This window comes from Cloeon dipterum, chromosome 2, assembly GCF_949628265.1.
Source record: "Cloeon dipterum chromosome 2, ieCloDipt1.1, whole genome shotgun sequence".
NCBI classification, from domain to species: domain Eukaryota; kingdom Metazoa; phylum Arthropoda; class Insecta; order Ephemeroptera; family Baetidae; genus Cloeon; species Cloeon dipterum.
In genome coordinates, this window is record NC_088787.1 from 26,107,467 (window position 1) to 26,124,018 (window position 16,552).

The following is a 16,552-nucleotide window of genomic DNA, read 5'->3' on the forward strand; positions in this document are numbered from 1 at the left end:
TGAAACTAAACTGACTGATTGATTTTCTTTATTCCCTCTGTTATAAAAAAATGTTTTGTATTTTTATCTGTTGTGTTCTGAACGTGGGGAGATGTGGAGCATAGTTGCTCTGCTGATCCGCAATAAAATCACTTTCAATCTAAATTATTATCTTGCCCGTTCTCGCGCTGATATTTATGTAAGGATGCCTGGACCAATTATTATGGTGTTAAAAATTAAATGACAAAAACTCCAAACATAAGATGAAACTGGGAATTCTATTTACGAGTTTCAGCAGGTTGTTCGCTAACACTACAAATGCCTTATTTCTCCTAATGTGATTTTCTTGACTTTAAATTTTTGTAAAATAATATGACTTGTTTGGAGAAATAAAAACGAATTGAAATTTCCAATTGCTTGCTTGGCCAGGAAACAATTGTTGAAGATGCGAACAACAAAATAAACCATTTTGGTTCAGTGAATTCAGTAATTTTTATATCTCAACAATTAGTTTAAATTTTGTTTTCCCGTCTGTTCAAAACTTAAAATTTTCAGTTTCATCTTAGGATTTTTCTTAATTTGATTATAACATCACACAAAAAATTATTCGTTTGGATTTGAAATTTTAGGAGCAATTTGAACGAGCTAATTTGCTGATATTCCAATATAAAGAGATTATTATTATTATTATTTCAACGCGTTCACCTAAATATTTAGTCTCTTTTCCCGTACGTTGTGTTGCAAGTTATTTAGCTATTGATTTGAGATTTAATAATATAATTAACAATTCTGTGTTTTTTTAAATGTACAGAAATGGTGATTCTTATAATTTCACATTTTCATTTTTTATTAAAATATTAGATGTTTCGGTTTTTCTATTTCTGTGAATAGTATAGTGAAATTTTCTCTCAATACAATTCCCAAATCCATAACATGTAGATAATTTGAAACATATTCTTTCTTATCAAAATTCACGTGTACACTGTGGCGTAAAATTATATTTGTAGGTCTTTTTTCAGACCAGACACGCTTATTATTTTAGTTTGCTGTACAGACCCTGTATCATTCGTTATCTCAAATCGCCACCTATACTTATCTGAACGAGAGATATAAAGCCTAACCCACACCTCGCACGTGCTTTCATATAACAACAAGTCCCGAGAGTTAAAAGCTACAATCGGCCGCTTCTGCCCTAAATTACGTAACAGTTTTGCTGCCAAAAATGGGTCTCAAGAGCAACGAGCTGAATATCCGCGAGCTGCCACCTGACCTTCTGGAAAGCGCGATCAAGAACCTTAACGAGGACCCTAAACGAAGGGCAGCCGACGTGCAAGCCATCAGGGACTGGCTGAAGAAACAGCCACACATCAAGGGTGACCTTGACGACCAGACCATCGTGAACTTCCTCCGAGGGTGCAAGTTCAGCTTGGAAAGGACCAAAGAAAAGCTAGACATGTATTTCACGATTAAATCGGCGGTGCCCGAGTTTTTCGGCGAGCGGGATTTCAAGTCGAAGAAGATGGCAGAAATTTTAGACTTGGCGTGAGTCCAGCGTTATATAATTTTGCCTTTTTCAACTTGATTTACATTTTTATTGGACCCCAGATTTTACTTTCCCTTACCGGAACCGGACGATTTAGGAAGAAGGGTTTGTCTGCTTCGTGCTGGACAAAATGATCCAAACTTGATTAAAATGGAGGATGTCTTCAAGGTAGGGAATACATATTTTAAAGTTTTTTAATTTGCTAATTAAAATAAAAAGGCCAATTTCATGATGATGGACATGATGATCAGGACCGACGATCGAGCCGTTATAAACGGGATTGTAAATGTTATGGACATGGGCAGTTTGTCAATGGGCCACGTTTCCCAAATGACACCGAGTTTTGTAAAGAAGGTTACTGTTTGTTCAGAGGTGAGAGTTGCGCATTCCCGGTAATTAATTTGGTTTTTCGTTGTACTCTATGAATATTTTAATTTCAGGAGGGCTACCCTATCCGCCCAAAGGGTCAGAACTTCATCAATACGCCTACCTTTTTTAATGTGATTTACAACATTTTCAACTCTTTTGTTAAAGAAAAAATCGCAAAGAGGGTATTAATATTTTTTATCATTTTGTTTGTGTTGCTTCATATATTTTTTTAGAATTTTGTGCATGGGAAGAACATGGAATCACTATATGAAAATGTGCCGCAACGACTTCTGCCTACCGAATATGGAGGCAAAGCAGGTTCAATCGCAGATATAAATAGTATGTTTTATTTGAAGTATGATACCGACATGTCTTTATTTGTTCAATGCATTGGATTTACAGAGGCTTACGTGAAACAGTTGCTTGAGTTCAACGACTGGTACATAAAAGATGCTAAAAGTGGCGTGGACGAGAAGAAGCGACCTGGCAAGCCGAAAACCTCGCAAGACATCTTTGGGCTTGAAGGCTCTTTCCGCCAATTGAACGTCGATTAATTTACTTCAATCGTCATTTTATGTTATAAGAGAATAAATGTTGTGTGATTGTTGAGGAAATACTTTTAGTTTTTAATGAGCAAATCGCACTCAATGGGGATCTATGTTGGGTCTGTCATAACGTTTCAATAGTACAAGCACGCTTAAAACAGCGTGAAGATAAGATAGTAATAAAACACGTCCCAGCAGAACGCACAAAAATAATCTCACATCAAACCAAACCATGGAGGACAACGTTGGCGATTTGAAGATTCGGCCACTCTCACCAGAATTGCTGGAGCACGCGAAAAAGAAGCTGAACGAAGATCCAAAAAGACGAGCGGATGACGTGAAGGCGATTCGAGAATGGCTGAAAAAGCAGAAGCACATCATCGGCGAACCAAGCGACCAAATGATCGTGAACTTCCTCAGAGGTTGTAAGTTCAGTTTGGAGAGGACCAAAGAAAAGTTGGATATGCACTTCACAATGAAAACACTTGTGCCGGAGCTATTCAAAAACCGTGACTTGGCCAGCAACCCGCATTTGAGAGAAGCTCTGGATCTGGGGTATAAATCGGATGGTGTAATTTAATTCTAATTAATCTTTCCCTCCTCGTGGGAGGTGCAGTTTCTTCTTTCCCCTCGGATTAGACAATGAAGGACGAAGAGTATTTATGTTTTTGGGAGGCAAAGATGACCCTGACAAGAAAATGGCTTTAGACATTTTTAAGGTTGCTTTGAAATATTCAATAGAATGACCGCATTTTTATCATTTCGTCGATAGGTGAACTACATGATGATGGAATATTTTTTATTGAACGACGACGCTGGCGTAGTGAAAGGGGCAGTTTTCGTTAGTGATATGTCCAACTTTAAAATTGGACACATGACCCAAGCAATGCCGAGCCTTATGAAAAAAGTGGCTGTCTGCTCTGAGGTGAATTTAAAATAAATGCAATTATTTTTTAATTAAGTTTAGCGTATTTTAGGAAGGCTATCCTTTTAGGCCCCAGGCGATGCACGTTATAAAAATGCCCTCTTTCATGGAGACGATGTTCAAGTTGTATCAGTCTTTCAACAAAGAAAAACTAAACCGAAGGGTAACATGAAATTACTCCATTAGCTGATTCTGAGTTGAACTTCCATTTTTTCAGACTTTTGTTCACGGAAAAGATTACGACACCCTCTTTGAAAAAGTGCCAAGGAAAATAGTGCCACAGGATTTTCATGGCGAAGGACCGCATTCTGAAGAATTAGCTAGTAAAATAATTTATTTAAAATTATGTTCTGACTTATTATTTGGGGTTTCTCTAGAAAATTTTGCCGCGGAGGTGTTTGCTTTCAATGACTTTTTCGTGGCTGACGAGAAAAACGGTGTGGATGAAAAGAAGCGAGTTGGAAAATCGAAAACCAAAGAAGATTTGTTTGGAATGGAGGGATCCTTTCGCCAGCTCACCTTGGACTAAAGCTGTACTATATATATACTCTGGTCGCATTTCTACGGTTTCGGTAGCGGCCCATAGAATTTAATATACAAACACTGCAAGAGAATTGCTAAACTGTCATTGACTTTTTATGGATTTAAAGTTAAATATTTGTTCTGTTGGATTAATTGAATACAGTTGAAATAAAAGGGTTTTAAACGAGTGTGTCGTTAAACGTACCAAATCTGCTATAGATAGACCCGAGTTTGATAAGATAAAAACGGATCTCTTCGCGAACCCATTTTATTCATCGCAGTTGCAAGATGCAAGACTTAGGTGATCTGAAATTGCGGCCCCTTTCGGCCGAGTTGCTTCAGCACGTAGTCGAACATTTGAACGAAGACCCAAAGAGTAGGGCAGCGGACGTGAAGGTCATCATAGGGACTTGTTGAAAAAGCAGAGGCATATCATTGGAGCCAGTTGATCGTTTCCTTCCTGAGAGGCTGTAAATTTAGTTTGGAGATGACCAAACAGAAAAACTTCATAATTCATAATATATATTTCACTGTTAAAAGTGCTGTTCCAGAATTTTTCATACACCGTGCGACCTGATAAAAAATAAAGGAATAAGAGCCGTCCTCGATTACAAGTAATTCATAAACCTTAAAACGAGACCCATTTAAAAAGAAAACTTAAAAAGCATTCCTTTTTGTCAATTAAGCTATTAAATTAATTTTCAAATTTTGTCTTTCCTATAAAATTTCAATTTATAAAAAATTGAAATTATATCGTTTTAATTGATTCATAACATATGCTGTATATTAAAGATCATTTTTTGTTCCTCTACCCGAGATTGATGACTAGGATCGTAAAGTAATAGTTGTTTTTATGGCTGGATAGGAACGCATCTATTCGGCATTGAAGGCTCCTTCCGCTAATTAGAATTGGATTAGATGCTAGATTGTTTAAAAATATGTTTGAAACAGTCTTGCGCCATGGTGGTGGTACAAGTTATTGAATTTTCATAAAAATCTCATTTTTTTATTAAAGTGGAGATATAACTATTTCTTATACATGTGAATTGCGGTTGATGAATTTTAATATTCATTTTTATATATAGTTCCTCTTGTTTCTAAATAAACCATGCTGTGGAAAATCTAACATGAATAAAAAGGCACAATATTATATTACACCACTATCACTAATCCCGCCAAATTTCAACCGTGCTGCCATCTCTCTAAATTCAAAAAAGCGCAAATTATGGAAGGGCGGGTCTGAATTAGAAGTGCGCACCAGCAGAAAATAATACAGAAGAACTCCCTTTATAATACAATCGCTTTAAAAGGCCACCTCTCTCTCTGACGAATAATCAGCAGCACCATGGTGGACGATGTGGGTAGCCTGAAAATCCGACCCCTTGCACCTGATCTGTTGCAGCACGCAATGCGAGAGCTGAATGAGGATCCGAAAAAACGTCCTGCCTACGTCAAAGATATTCGCGATTGGCTTAAAACGCAAGAGCATATCGTTGGAGTGCCGAGTGACCAGTTGATCGTCACGTTCCTTAGAGGGTGCAAATTCGACCTCGATAAAACGAAAGAAAAACTTGATACTTATTTCACAATAAAGACGTTGGTGCCAGAGTATTTTAAAAATCGTGATCTTACGAAAAATGAACAGCTACGGAAAATTTTGAACTTGCGGTAATACTATAATTTCGATTCAGACGAATCCCTTAATTGACTTTTGCTTTTATTAGCGCGTACATATCGGTCCCAGGAACAGATGAGGAAGGACGCAAAATTTATATTATGGTAATGGGCCGAGACGAACCAGGGACAATCGATCCAGACGAAGCTGCTAAAGTTATAAAAATAATTTGCTTAAAAATTTTATTTTTAAAAAAATTCCGATTCTCTAGTTCAATTATATGGTTATGGACTATTTGCTTATGGAAGACGACGTTGCTGTAGTGATGGGAATTGTAAATTTGACAGACTTGTCTCCATTGACGTTACAACACGCGAAACAATTAATGCCCAGCATGATGAAGAAAACTACTGCTTGTTCAGAGGTTCTTCGTTTTTAATTTATTTATGGGCACAGTTTTTTCTAACAAAATTAAAAATTTTTATTAGGGAGGTTACCCTTTCCGTCCAAAAGTGGTGCATTTGCTTAATATGCCGAGTTTTGTTGACAAGATTCTTGAATGGATCGAAATGTTCAGGAAAGACAAAGATGACTTGAAGGTTTGGTGTATTACCTGGTTAAGGAAGCAAGTTCTTAATTTTGATTCTTTTAGGTTTACTTGTATGGTAATGATTTAAGCGCCTTGTTAAGCCGCGTACCAAAGAAACTTGTACCCAATGAGTTTGGTGGTGAAGCTGGAACGCTGGATGAGCTAGGAAGTGAGTTAAATTGCTCCTATGTATATACAGTACTATCAGAATTTAAATAGCTAAATATTTAATATCTTGTTTTCAGAGGAATTCGCTGACAAAATTCTTGCATTTAACGACTGGTATGTGGCGGACGAAACGAACGGTGTTGATGAAAATAAAAGAGTTGGGAAATCTAAAACAAGAGAGGATCTATTAGGCATGAACAGTAACTTTCGTGAATTGGACTTTGATTGATGTTTAATTGTAATAACAACCTAATTCTAACAATGAACTTGGGCAGTCGTGAAAATTATGTTTAATATTATTGTTTGAAAAATATAACACAAATAATCTGCCATTAAATTGCTAGACAAAAAGTAAATTTTAATTTATGATATGGTACAGAAAAAGCTGGAATAAATTGTAGTATTTGAGTGACAATTGTGACTTTAAATAAAAACATTAACATGATTGCTTCAAACGAAAGTATTGATGTTTTACTCGTACCTTAATAAGATAAAAATCCCTCGAAAAATTAATTTTGATACCGTCACGTGGCCTGCGCGTGCTCTTCAAAACACTCGTACTCTGCACTATCAGAATTTAAACCACTTAATGTACAGTAAATTAATGACACCTGGATTACACCATATATACACCCAAGGATACGGAGGTAATATCTATGAAATAATCGATAAAAACTACCTCTCCTTGTTGAGATAACCTTAAAAATGTTGCAAACTGCGATTACATCACCTCACATGTTCAGCTAACATTGTCAGTTGTTTGGACCAAGAAAATGGAAGACGACGTGGGCACTTTGAAAATTCGGCCGCTCTCGCCCGAATTGCTGGAGCACGCGATCAAAAACTTGAATGAAGACCCAAAGAGACGGGAGGCAGATGTGAAAGCGATCAGGGAATGGTTTAAAAAGCAGACGCACATCATTGCTGACCCCAGCGACCAGTTGATTGTGTCCTTCCTCAGGGGCTGCAAGTTCAGCCTGGAAAAAACGAAGAAAAAATTAGACATGTACTACACCATTAGGTCGATGGCGCCAGAATTTTTCAAAAACCGAGATTTGAACAAAGACGCAAAGCTCAGAGAAGTCATCGAAAAAACGTAAATTGAAACAATTTTCTTAAAATATTTTGCCTAACTTTATAATTAAGTTAAATCTTTATGATACTCAGGCAATAATTAAATAAGAAATTTTGAAAGTGCGAATCAATGAATGAGAAAAATTGTATCCAGTTTTGTGTTAATTGCGTGTAGATCTTAAATATTTTCAGCATATTGGTTTAAAAAAATGATCTAAGATTCTCACCTCTTCTTTTCGTTAATTTTTCATTCTTTAAAATAGCTGAAAATTAAGGACAGAATTTCATGCTTGTAAATTTTTGTATTTGATTGCAGCGAGTATGGCTGCGTAAAAAGATTTATTTCGTCTCTCGTTCCTTTTTAAGTTCCTGCTTATTGTTAGAAGTGAGTGCAGTTATTACCAACAATTACTCATTAATATCATAATTCTCTGTAGCTAATACGCTGTGTTGAATCGATATTTCGCAATATGAAAATAAAATCATTAGAATAGCTGTTTTATCAAAAACTATCTATTATTAAATTTGAATGAACCAATTAATTTATACAAAGAAAATATCATTTTTATAACCCTAAAAAAGATGACACTAAATAAAATGTATAATAATTACTTATAAATAATTAATAATTAAAATTAATGTAAGCATACATATTAAATATTAGATTTAAATTAAACTTTACTTCAAATTAGCAAAGCAAATATTTTTGTTTATTTTGAAAATGATAAATATTTTAATTAAATTTTTCTGTAATCTTTGTTTTAAGTTACATGTTTCCGATCGGCTATGACTACGAGGGACGTAAAGTGTACATGATGGTAATCGGCAAGGATGACCCAGAAGGAAAATTTAAAATGGAAGACGTAATCAGGGTAAAAAAATAATATATAAAATTTGTGAAAGATTTAGTAGAAAAATATTTTAATACGCTTTGGCATAATTAAAAACTTTCCTGTTTTGCTAAACTTTATTTTTATATTTGCTTCAATAATTAAACTTAATTTAACACAAAATGCTGCCACATATACGCCTTGAAGAGGGAGGGATACTGTGCCGCTGAACAGTCATTCAGTCCGGTTGGCTTTTCACGATATGACGACAGTCAAATTAATGAAGCATATTTATTTTTCTTAATCTGATTCAATTACATCAAATATGCCATTTTATAATTATACTTGACTCTTTTTTAGGGAAACTTTGTTCTGGTTGACTACATGGTGTTGCACGACGATGAGTCCATTGTTAAAGGGAGCGTTCAAATAGGCGATTTAGCAATGATGAGAATGTCCTACGTCACTCAAATGATGCCCAGCTTCATGAAAAAAATGAACGTTTGTTTCGAGGTAAGAAATTTTAATGAACAAAAAAGCTTTATTATAATAAATTTCATATTTCAGGAGGGATATCCATTTCGACCACAAGCAATGCACATGATCAACATGCCCTCGTTCTTTGAAAAAGTGCTAAAATTTTTCCAGTCGTTCCAGAAGGAGAAAATGACTCGCAGAGTAATAAATTTATCCACATATTGAACTATAAGCACCAATTTTATTTATTTTGTGCAGCAAACAGTCTACGGTAGTGACTGGGAGAAAATGTATGAAACAGTTCCTAAGAAAATAATGCCCAATGAGTATGGTGGCGAGGCAGGAACAATCGATAGCCTGAGCAGTGAGCCTAAAATAAACATTGAAATTAATTATGTGACAATATTTTTTTAGAGAAATTTGCAAAGGAACTGCTCGAGTTCAACGATTGGCTTATTGCTGATGAGAAAAATGGCGTGGACGAGAAAAAGAGGATCGGAAGAGCGAAAACCAAAGAAGATTTGTTCGGCATGGAAGGCTCGTTCCGCCAACTTGAATTTGATTGAGATCACAACGACATCTGATTTCAAGAGTTTTGGCTTTTATTTTTTAGTTCTATTCAAACGATTACAAACTCAATGCAGCGCAGAGTAGAGCCACCCCGTATTTTTTTATTCATTTGTTTTTAGCTGAAATAATATGTAGTGGTTGCGGAGCCGATCTCCTACTCATTTTTCATTTTTGGCTCAATGTATATTGTTAGTATTTATTGATAAATTTTTATTAGGCGCCTGTTTGTTAGAAATTCGTAATGCAACAGTGAGAGAATTTTTATTTTAATCAGATTTCTCCGGACTTTCGACCAATTAGGTCGCAAATCGAAGAAGAAAAGTAAAGTCTATAAAAAAATAATAAAGGATATCAGTGGGTCCCCTATCTCACAATGAATAAACCGATCAAAAGAAAAGCATTATCTCAAAACTAAATCTTTTCATATTTTGCCTCCAGACACAATGATAATAGTTTAAGTTAAATATTGGCATTATAAGGGTAATGAGAGAAATCTGCAAAAATTTGCCAGAGGAATAGAAAGTAATTTGATTCTGGCAACAATAAATGATCGCAAAGAACTTTAAATCACAGGTTTCTAAAAAAAATTAACTGCACTTGCCGCAACAGTAGTGAGCACAAATCAAAAAGAAGGATAATTATTGACACAATTATTTATTTTACAATCAGCCTAATTAGAATAAACTATTGCAATTATTTTTTCTTGCTCGATTCTTGTTTCCAGTTGCATAATTTTTAAATTGGTATAAATGGCTTGAGTTCATGAAAACTTTTAGATCTGACATTATCGCGCAGCGAATATACTTGCTGCATAAAAATGTTCATAACCATCTCACCTCTAGAAATTTAATGCTTTATAAAATACATTTCATACATCATACGCCTTTTCCCAGTAACCTTCGACAAGAGTTGAATTTTTATTTTTTCATCAACTTTTGAGCGATTTTTGCAACACTCTAAATTATGTTTCACTGTGAGAAGTTGCTGGGAAAAGGCGCTACCTATAATGTCACAATATTTTACGGGTAAACACGCCCAGCGAGTAGAGGCATTATCTGGGGAGAGCATCATCGATAAGATTAACCTCTCCTCGCTACGATATACCTGCTAAAACTCTACAATAACCAACCTCAGTTGACCGGTTTCATAATGGAAGACGACGTGGGCACTTTGAAAATTCGGCCGCTCTCGCCCGAATTGCTGGAGTACGCGATCAAAAAATTGAATGAAGATCCGAAGAGGCGTGAGGCGGACGTGAAGGCGATCAGAGAATGGCTTAAAAAGCAGACGCACATCATTGCTGACCCCAGCGACCAGTTGATTGTGTCCTTTCTCAGGGGCTGCAAGTGGAGCTTAGAAAAGACAAAGGTGAAGCTGGACATGTACTACACCATGAGGACAATGGCACCAGAGCTATTCAAGAATCGAGATTTGAACAAAGATGCAAAGCTCAGAGAGATCATTGACAACACGTAAATAATCAATCGATGCTATAAAATCAACACACCATACTTTTAATTACTTATTTTTTTTTAACTTTTAGCAAAATCTAAACGATAACGACAAAATTATATAAATAAGAAGTTAATTCAGTTATTTTCCAACGATTGCTTTTAGCAGTTGATATTACCAGCCCGTCGACTCGCAATTTTTAAAAGGCATTCCTTTCAGTGTCAAAACAATGGGAGATATTTGAACATATCGTGGCTGCTGAAATATTTCGTACAAAATAAATTCATATCTCGACAATTTACAAAATAACCTTTAAATTAATAATATTTTAATTTTATTTAAAAAACACTATTTGTTTACAAATATTTCCGTGTTTCCATTTACCAGGCACGATGCTAAAAATTGAGAAGAACTGTAACAAATTGAGTTTAGTTTAAGACCTATTAATACAATATACACATAGCTATTTCTTCCCAACTGGCTACGATTTTGAAGGACGTAAGGTCTACATGATGGTGATTGGCAAGGATGATCCAGAGGGAAAAATTAGAATGGAGGACGTGATCAGGGTAAGAACATAGTATAGTAAGTTAATTTAAAAGTTAATAATTTCAAAATTAAATTATATCGTTTTGTTACAAACGCCCTCAAGAGCGAATGGAAATGTATCACATTTACCAGCTAAATATTTTTAAAAACAAAAATCCAACAATTATTTGGGAAAATTGTTAATAAATGGTGGGAAAAGTAAGAACAACATGAAATTTGTGACAAGTTAACTTTTCCAATTTTGATAATAACGATAGTAACACTTTTTTATTCACTGCCCTATAGATGAACTTTGTAATGATGGATTACATGGTCATGCATGATGATGAAACCATCGTCAAAGGTATCGTCCAAGTTGGGGATTTGGCAATGATGAAAATGGCATACGCCACCCAAATGATGCCAAGCTTCATGAAAAAAATAAACGTTTGTTTTGAGGTGAGACAGTGTGGAAATTGCGATCAAAATAATTAAAAATATAAATCAGGAAGGATATCCGTTTCGACCGCAAGCAATGCACATGATCAACATGCCCTCGTTCTTCGAAAAAGTCATGAAGTTTTTCCAGTCGTTCCAGAAGGAGAAAATAACCCGCAGAGTAAAATAATATCGTTTCTATTTTTCAAACAATAAATCCTTATTTTTTTGCAGCAAGCAATATACGGGAGCAATTGGGAGAAAATGTATGAAACAGTTCCTAAGAAAATATTGCCCAATGAGTATGGTGGCGAGGCAGGAACAATCGATAGCCTGAGCAGTGAGTCAAAAATAAACAATGAAATTATTTATGTGATAATCTTTTTTCAGAGAAATTCGCCAAGGAACTGCTCGAGTTCAACGATTGGCTTATTGCTGATGAGAAAAATGGTGTAGACGAGAAAAAGAGGATCGGAAGAGCGAAAACCAAAGAAGATTTATTCGGCATGGAAGGCTCGTTCCGCCAACTTGAATTTGATTGAGATCATGACATCAAGTTTTCAGCTTTTGCTTACTGTTGTTATATAACAGATAAGAAATTAAATAAAATATTAAGAGAAACCAAAAGTTAATGTTTCGATTCATATTAACTAAATCTTTGCACACTCGGCCTGCAGTCAAAGAGTATAAGATAATAGTATCAGGTATAAATCATTGCCATGAGATAAGATAATCCGAGAAGTCTGCGGAAAAACGTCCAGCAGACGAAAAAGTAGAGTTATTCGGCAACTAAAATGATTGCAGACGACGTTGGAAATTTGAAAATTCGGCCTTTGACGCCGGAGCTACTGGACCATGCGATGAGGAAGCTGAACGAGGACCCCAAGCGGAGGGAGGCTGACGTGCAGGCCATTAGGGACTGGCTGAAGAAGCAGGCGCACATAGTTGGGCAGCCGGATGACCAGATGATCATCACTTTTCTCAGGGGATGCAAGTTCAGTCTTGAGAGGACCAAGGAGAAGCTGGACATGTACTACACAATCAAGACGATGGTGCCCGAATTGTTCAAAAATCGCAACCTCAAAAATAATGAGGTGCTTCAGGAAATCCTCAAGCTTGGGTAAAATTTTCAATAAAATTAGATTATTTTTTTTAATTTTGCTCTTTTTATAAAAGATTTTTCTTCCCGGTGGGGGAAGATGACGAAGGTCGCAAAGTTTATGTGATGGTAGGCGGCAAAGACGAACCAGGAAAATACAAGGTGGAAGACGTAATGAAGGTATCATTTCTCTCTGTTCTATCATAAACTATACATTTTATCTTTAAAAGGTAAATTTTATGATGATGGACCATATCATGATGCACGACGATGCATCAGTCATCAAAGGAACGGTGAATGTGATGGACATGGCTCAAATGAAGATGGCACATGCTACTCAGATGATGCCGAGCTTCATTAAAAAAATCACAGTTTGCTCAGAGGTGTGCGACCTCCATGAATTTATTCACTAACCCTTAACCCTAAACTTATTCCTCTAGGAAGGATATCCGTTCAGACCTCAAGGAATGAATTTCATCAATATGGCTTCATTCTTGAACACAATTTTCAAATTGTTCCAGTCTTTCAGCAAAGAGAAAATAAACCGACGGGTAATAAAGTGATTTTATTCATAATGCATTTTGCAATCTTTTTATGTACAGACGTTTGTGCACGGCAAAGATTTGGAATCACTGTACAAAAAAGTGCCGAGAAAATCATTGCCAAAGGAGTACGGTGGAGACGCTGGCTCAGTGGACGATCTCGCAAGTAAGGAAAATTAGCGTTAGGGCTCTTCATTTTTTAATGTTAACCTTCAATTTCAAATTTCTAGAGGATTTTATTGACAAAATACTCGCTTTTAATGACTGGTTTGTGGCCGACGAAAAGAACGGTGTGGATGAGAAGAAGCGCACTGGAAAATCGAAAACCCAGCAGGATTTGTTTGGCATGGAGGGCTCATTCAGGCAACTCAATTTGGACTAGCAAGCAACCGATGTTGTGGCTTACAATGTGAAAACTAAAATCTTGAGCTTGAGGAAAATAAATTTTATTTGAATTCAGATTCACTAATATTTATAATCAAAGCTCGCCTTAGAACACACAGGAAGCTGTGCCGCTGTGCACACACTTGACGCAGGTAGCATAACCATACAGGGGCTTCCCAGTTTAAAAATCTATATGAGACTAATATAAATTACGAAATTTGGCTTGAAAACATTTCTATTGCATAGCACACATTTTTATTCTGGACATTGATGAAGCTAAAAACCAATTAATTAGCCACGCAATTTACTTCCATATCAATGAAAAGGTAGATCATACTTGAATTTTTTTTAATAAAATGAAAAGAGCATCACACTCTGAGCTATTTTATTATTAACCTTAATTAAGTTGACAGTTTGTAAACATGGCAAAGAGGAAAAATATTCACCTCTTGATATTCATGACCAGTAAAAGTACTATATTGATTCCATCCCTAAGCGTTTTTTTTAATTTTTTCCTCTGTACACATGTATGTAATTAATTTCTTAAACTCAGTAAACTGTTGCGCTTTTACATGCTATCAGAGTGTGAATTAAGGCAACATACGCGAATTTATCAATCAGAGGTCACAATATAAACAGGAACAAAGGCAAATATCAACAATTAACCAGCATTCCATTCTACTTGTGCGGGAATAAGCCAGAAGGTCACGTGCGAAAAGGCCAACATGTGTGCTTCGAGTCCCATCTCACTTGTTAGCTATGGGGGAAGCCGGAAAACTGTTTCCGACAGACAACCATTGAAGAATTAATATATAACGTCGCGTGAGCGCTAATAACATTTTTCATAACATGAATTTCTAATCGAGATGCACACCAACGGACTAAATGGTATGGACAGATGCTAAAGATTGAGCGCAACAAGGAGGCTTCACTTGGTAACAATCGTTTCATTTTGCGTCGAAATAACTTTCAATTAACTATGAGTCCGCGCGTGGCTTGTTTCTATGTATTCACCGTTGCAAAAAGCAGATTGTATGGGAGAGGGAGCTAGAACAATAATGTATGCGACTGAAGCCCAGTGAAGGGAATCACGCCATTCATATATGTCATTCTGCAAATCTTTCAGGTGACCTCCAAAACTATTAGCGTTTTTGCTGACGCGCAGGAGGTGCCATGAATATTCTTAAAACTGACTAAAAGATTTCCCCCAAAATTATCACTTCATGTGATTAAAAAATCTTGATTTTATATTTCTTATTGCACGTGTTTCTTGATTTAATATATTTTTGGAAGCACAGTAATTGGCACTTAGTGATAGATCCAGCGACGTTGAATTTAGCTTCGATGATTGCGGTCTGGCAGATAAGGAGATAACAAAAATCATTGGCTGTACAGAGTGCAAGTTCTGTTAAGATTATATAAGCCAAAGTCAATATGCGACAGCTATCGAATAAAACGAAAAAGAGAGTCGGCTAGCATGGCAAGCCAAGTTCAATGTCGCGAGTTGAGCCCGAAACTTCTGGAAATAGCGAAAAAAGAGCTCAATGAAGACCCAAAGCGGAGAGCCACAGATGTGCAAGCCATCAGGGACTGGCTCAAGAAGCAGCCGCACATTATTGCAAAGCCGGATGACCTGACCATCCTCACCTTCCTCAGAGGGTGCAAATTCAGTCTGGAGAGGACCAAGGAGAAGCTGGACATGTACTACACCATGCGAACAATCGTGCCGGAATTCTTCGCATCGCGTAGCGTGAAGGAAGGGGCCTTGCGCGAAATACTGTTGAACGGGTAAATTTTAAATTTAGTGATAAGTACAAATAAAAATTACTATCATTATTCAGAGCATATCTTCCTTTGCCTATACCAGACGAAAACGGATGCAGAATACTCCTGTCACGACCAGCGCTGGTGAACGTGGAAAAATACTCAATGGAGCTATTTTTTAAAGTAAATAATATTCCAACAAAACCAATCGTGATATTTACAAACAACAATCAGGTTGTGTTCCTGGCCATGGACTACTTGATTAGAGAGGACGATCAGATGGTGGTGTGCGGAGTTTCTGCCATAATAGATCTTGAAAACGTCACCCTTCCACATGGGTTGCAAATGACTCCGGCCTTAATCAAGAAGGTCATGACTTGCTCGCAGGTAAAATTCCAACACCGAGATCATCCAGGTATTACGGCTTTTTACAGGAAGGTTTTCCGCTGCGTGAAAAGGGAGTCAATTTTCTGCATACACCGCCTATGTTTGAAACGATTTTCAATTTCTTCAAAAGTTTCAGCAAAGAAAAACTGAAGAAAAGGGTATTTCTACAATGCGATCATATTTTTATGAAAAACAATAACAATCTTAAAATAGCTTCATGTGCATGGGGATGATGTGGAGTCGCTGCATAAAATCATACCACAGAAGTTGTTACCAGCCGAGTATGGAGGAACGGCCGGAACTATTGACGAAATCAAAAGTAAATATATTTTCATGCGTTATAATATGCTATCATTAGTATCTCAGTCAGGGGCATTATTGGGTTTTTTGGTCGAAAAATAGTCAATGCTTCAGTTCATCTCCCAAATTCCAATGTTTTTTTACCCTCATCGTTAGTTAAATTAATAAAGAGGAAAAATTATCGCATTTGTTATTTGTTTCAAGGCTAATATTATTAAATCTGAATTTTCAGATGATTTTATAAAACGTTTAGAAGAACGTGAAGCGTGGTTTTTGGAGGAAACTGGAGGAGTTGACGAGAAAAAGAGACCAGGAAAGCCAAAAACGCATCAGGAGCTGTTTGGCTTGGAGGGTTCCTTCAGGCAGCTTAGCGTGGACTGATTGTATTTTAATCTGTGCTTGAATTTAATAAATAAAAGCTAAAATTTAACGTCACTCGCTCGTTTTTATGG

General features: G+C 36.4%; 5 protein-coding genes across 5 annotated transcripts; all 5 read left to right on the forward strand.

Moving 5' to 3' along the window:
• Nucleotides 1–1,128: 1,128 nt before the first annotated feature.
• LOC135938000 (alpha-tocopherol transfer protein-like) lies at nt 1,129–2,505 on the forward strand. The gene is made up of 6 exons (XM_065481467.1): nt 1,129–1,521; nt 1,585–1,690; nt 1,742–1,894; nt 1,963–2,073; nt 2,125–2,230; nt 2,294–2,505. Exons 1-6 carry the CDS (start codon nt 1,202–1,204, stop codon nt 2,443–2,445), a joined length of 948 nt encoding a protein of 315 aa, XP_065337539.1. The 5' UTR covers nt 1,129–1,201; the 3' UTR covers nt 2,446–2,505.
• Nucleotides 2,506–2,606: 101 nt separating this feature from the next.
• LOC135937542 (uncharacterized) lies at nt 2,607–10,068 on the forward strand. Its single transcript, XM_065480695.1, has 12 exons — nt 2,607–2,991; nt 3,053–3,155; nt 3,209–3,361; nt 3,414–3,524; nt 3,579–3,684; nt 3,739–3,888; nt 6,949–7,351; nt 8,096–8,201; nt 8,520–8,672; nt 8,727–8,837; nt 8,895–9,000; nt 9,051–10,068. The coding sequence occupies exons 1-12, from the start codon at nt 2,669–2,671 to the stop codon at nt 9,200–9,202; spliced, it is 1,977 nt and encodes a 658-aa protein (XP_065336767.1). The 5' UTR covers nt 2,607–2,668; the 3' UTR covers nt 9,203–10,068.
• Nucleotides 5,135–6,645, forward strand: LOC135937998 (alpha-tocopherol transfer protein-like). Its single transcript, XM_065481465.1, has 6 exons — nt 5,135–5,551; nt 5,608–5,713; nt 5,770–5,922; nt 5,987–6,097; nt 6,151–6,256; nt 6,333–6,645. The coding sequence occupies exons 1-6, from the start codon at nt 5,229–5,231 to the stop codon at nt 6,482–6,484; spliced, it is 951 nt and encodes a 316-aa protein (XP_065337537.1). The 5' UTR covers nt 5,135–5,228; the 3' UTR covers nt 6,485–6,645.
• Nucleotides 10,069–10,198: 130 nt separating the features above from the next.
• Nucleotides 10,199–16,535, forward strand: LOC135937543 (uncharacterized). Its single transcript, XM_065480696.1, has 13 exons — nt 10,199–10,678; nt 11,122–11,227; nt 11,493–11,645; nt 11,695–11,805; nt 11,859–11,964; nt 12,015–12,160; nt 14,548–14,584; nt 15,017–15,437; nt 15,491–15,596; nt 15,648–15,800; nt 15,848–15,958; nt 16,014–16,119; nt 16,333–16,535. The coding sequence occupies exons 1-13, from the start codon at nt 10,356–10,358 to the stop codon at nt 16,479–16,481; spliced, it is 2,028 nt and encodes a 675-aa protein (XP_065336768.1). The 5' UTR covers nt 10,199–10,355; the 3' UTR covers nt 16,482–16,535.
• LOC135937999 (retinol-binding protein pinta-like) lies at nt 12,268–13,724 on the forward strand. The gene is made up of 6 exons (XM_065481466.1): nt 12,268–12,744; nt 12,801–12,903; nt 12,954–13,106; nt 13,164–13,274; nt 13,326–13,431; nt 13,496–13,724. The coding sequence occupies exons 1-6, from the start codon at nt 12,419–12,421 to the stop codon at nt 13,645–13,647; spliced, it is 951 nt and encodes a 316-aa protein (XP_065337538.1). The 5' UTR covers nt 12,268–12,418; the 3' UTR covers nt 13,648–13,724.
• Nucleotides 16,536–16,552: the final 17 nt, after the last annotated feature.

What these genes read in the sequence shown, in the direction of transcription:
- LOC135938000 (XM_065481467.1), top strand. Translation starts at nt 1,202, where the DNA reads ATGGGTCTCAAGAGCAACGAGCTGAATATCCGCGAGCTGCCACCTGAC. An exon ending in AAGAAAAAATCGCAAAGAGG is followed by an intron (nt 2,074 to 2,124) that starts GTATTAATATTT and finishes ATATTTTTTTAG; the next exon opens with AATTTTGTGCATGGGAAGAA. An exon ending in TTCAATCGCAGATATAAATA is followed by an intron (nt 2,231 to 2,293) that starts GTATGTTTTATT and finishes TTGGATTTACAG; the next exon opens with AGGCTTACGTGAAACAGTTG.
- LOC135937542 (XM_065480695.1), top strand. Translation starts at nt 2,669, where the DNA reads ATGGAGGACAACGTTGGCGATTTGAAGATTCGGCCACTCTCACCAGAA. An exon ending in GCATTCTGAAGAATTAGCTA is followed by an intron (nt 3,685 to 3,738) that starts GTAAAATAATTT and finishes GGGTTTCTCTAG; the next exon opens with AAAATTTTGCCGCGGAGGTG. An exon ending in AAATGGAAGACGTAATCAGG is followed by an intron (nt 8,202 to 8,519) that starts GTAAAAAAATAA and finishes ACTCTTTTTTAG; the next exon opens with GGAAACTTTGTTCTGGTTGA.
- LOC135937998 (XM_065481465.1), top strand. Translation starts at nt 5,229, where the DNA reads ATGGTGGACGATGTGGGTAGCCTGAAAATCCGACCCCTTGCACCTGAT. An exon ending in AAACTACTGCTTGTTCAGAG is followed by an intron (nt 5,923 to 5,986) that starts GTTCTTCGTTTT and finishes AATTTTTATTAG; the next exon opens with GGAGGTTACCCTTTCCGTCC. An exon ending in AAGACAAAGATGACTTGAAG is followed by an intron (nt 6,098 to 6,150) that starts GTTTGGTGTATT and finishes TGATTCTTTTAG; the next exon opens with GTTTACTTGTATGGTAATGA.
- LOC135937543 (XM_065480696.1), top strand. Translation starts at nt 10,356, where the DNA reads ATGGAAGACGACGTGGGCACTTTGAAAATTCGGCCGCTCTCGCCCGAA. An exon ending in AGAGAGATCATTGACAACAC is followed by an intron (nt 10,679 to 11,121) that starts GTAAATAATCAA and finishes ATATACACATAG; the next exon opens with CTATTTCTTCCCAACTGGCT. An exon ending in CGCGAAATACTGTTGAACGG is followed by an intron (nt 15,438 to 15,490) that starts GTAAATTTTAAA and finishes ATCATTATTCAG; the next exon opens with AGCATATCTTCCTTTGCCTA.
- LOC135937999 (XM_065481466.1), top strand. Translation starts at nt 12,419, where the DNA reads ATGATTGCAGACGACGTTGGAAATTTGAAAATTCGGCCTTTGACGCCG. An exon ending in AAATCACAGTTTGCTCAGAG is followed by an intron (nt 13,107 to 13,163) that starts GTGTGCGACCTC and finishes TTATTCCTCTAG; the next exon opens with GAAGGATATCCGTTCAGACC. An exon ending in AAGAGAAAATAAACCGACGG is followed by an intron (nt 13,275 to 13,325) that starts GTAATAAAGTGA and finishes TTTTATGTACAG; the next exon opens with ACGTTTGTGCACGGCAAAGA.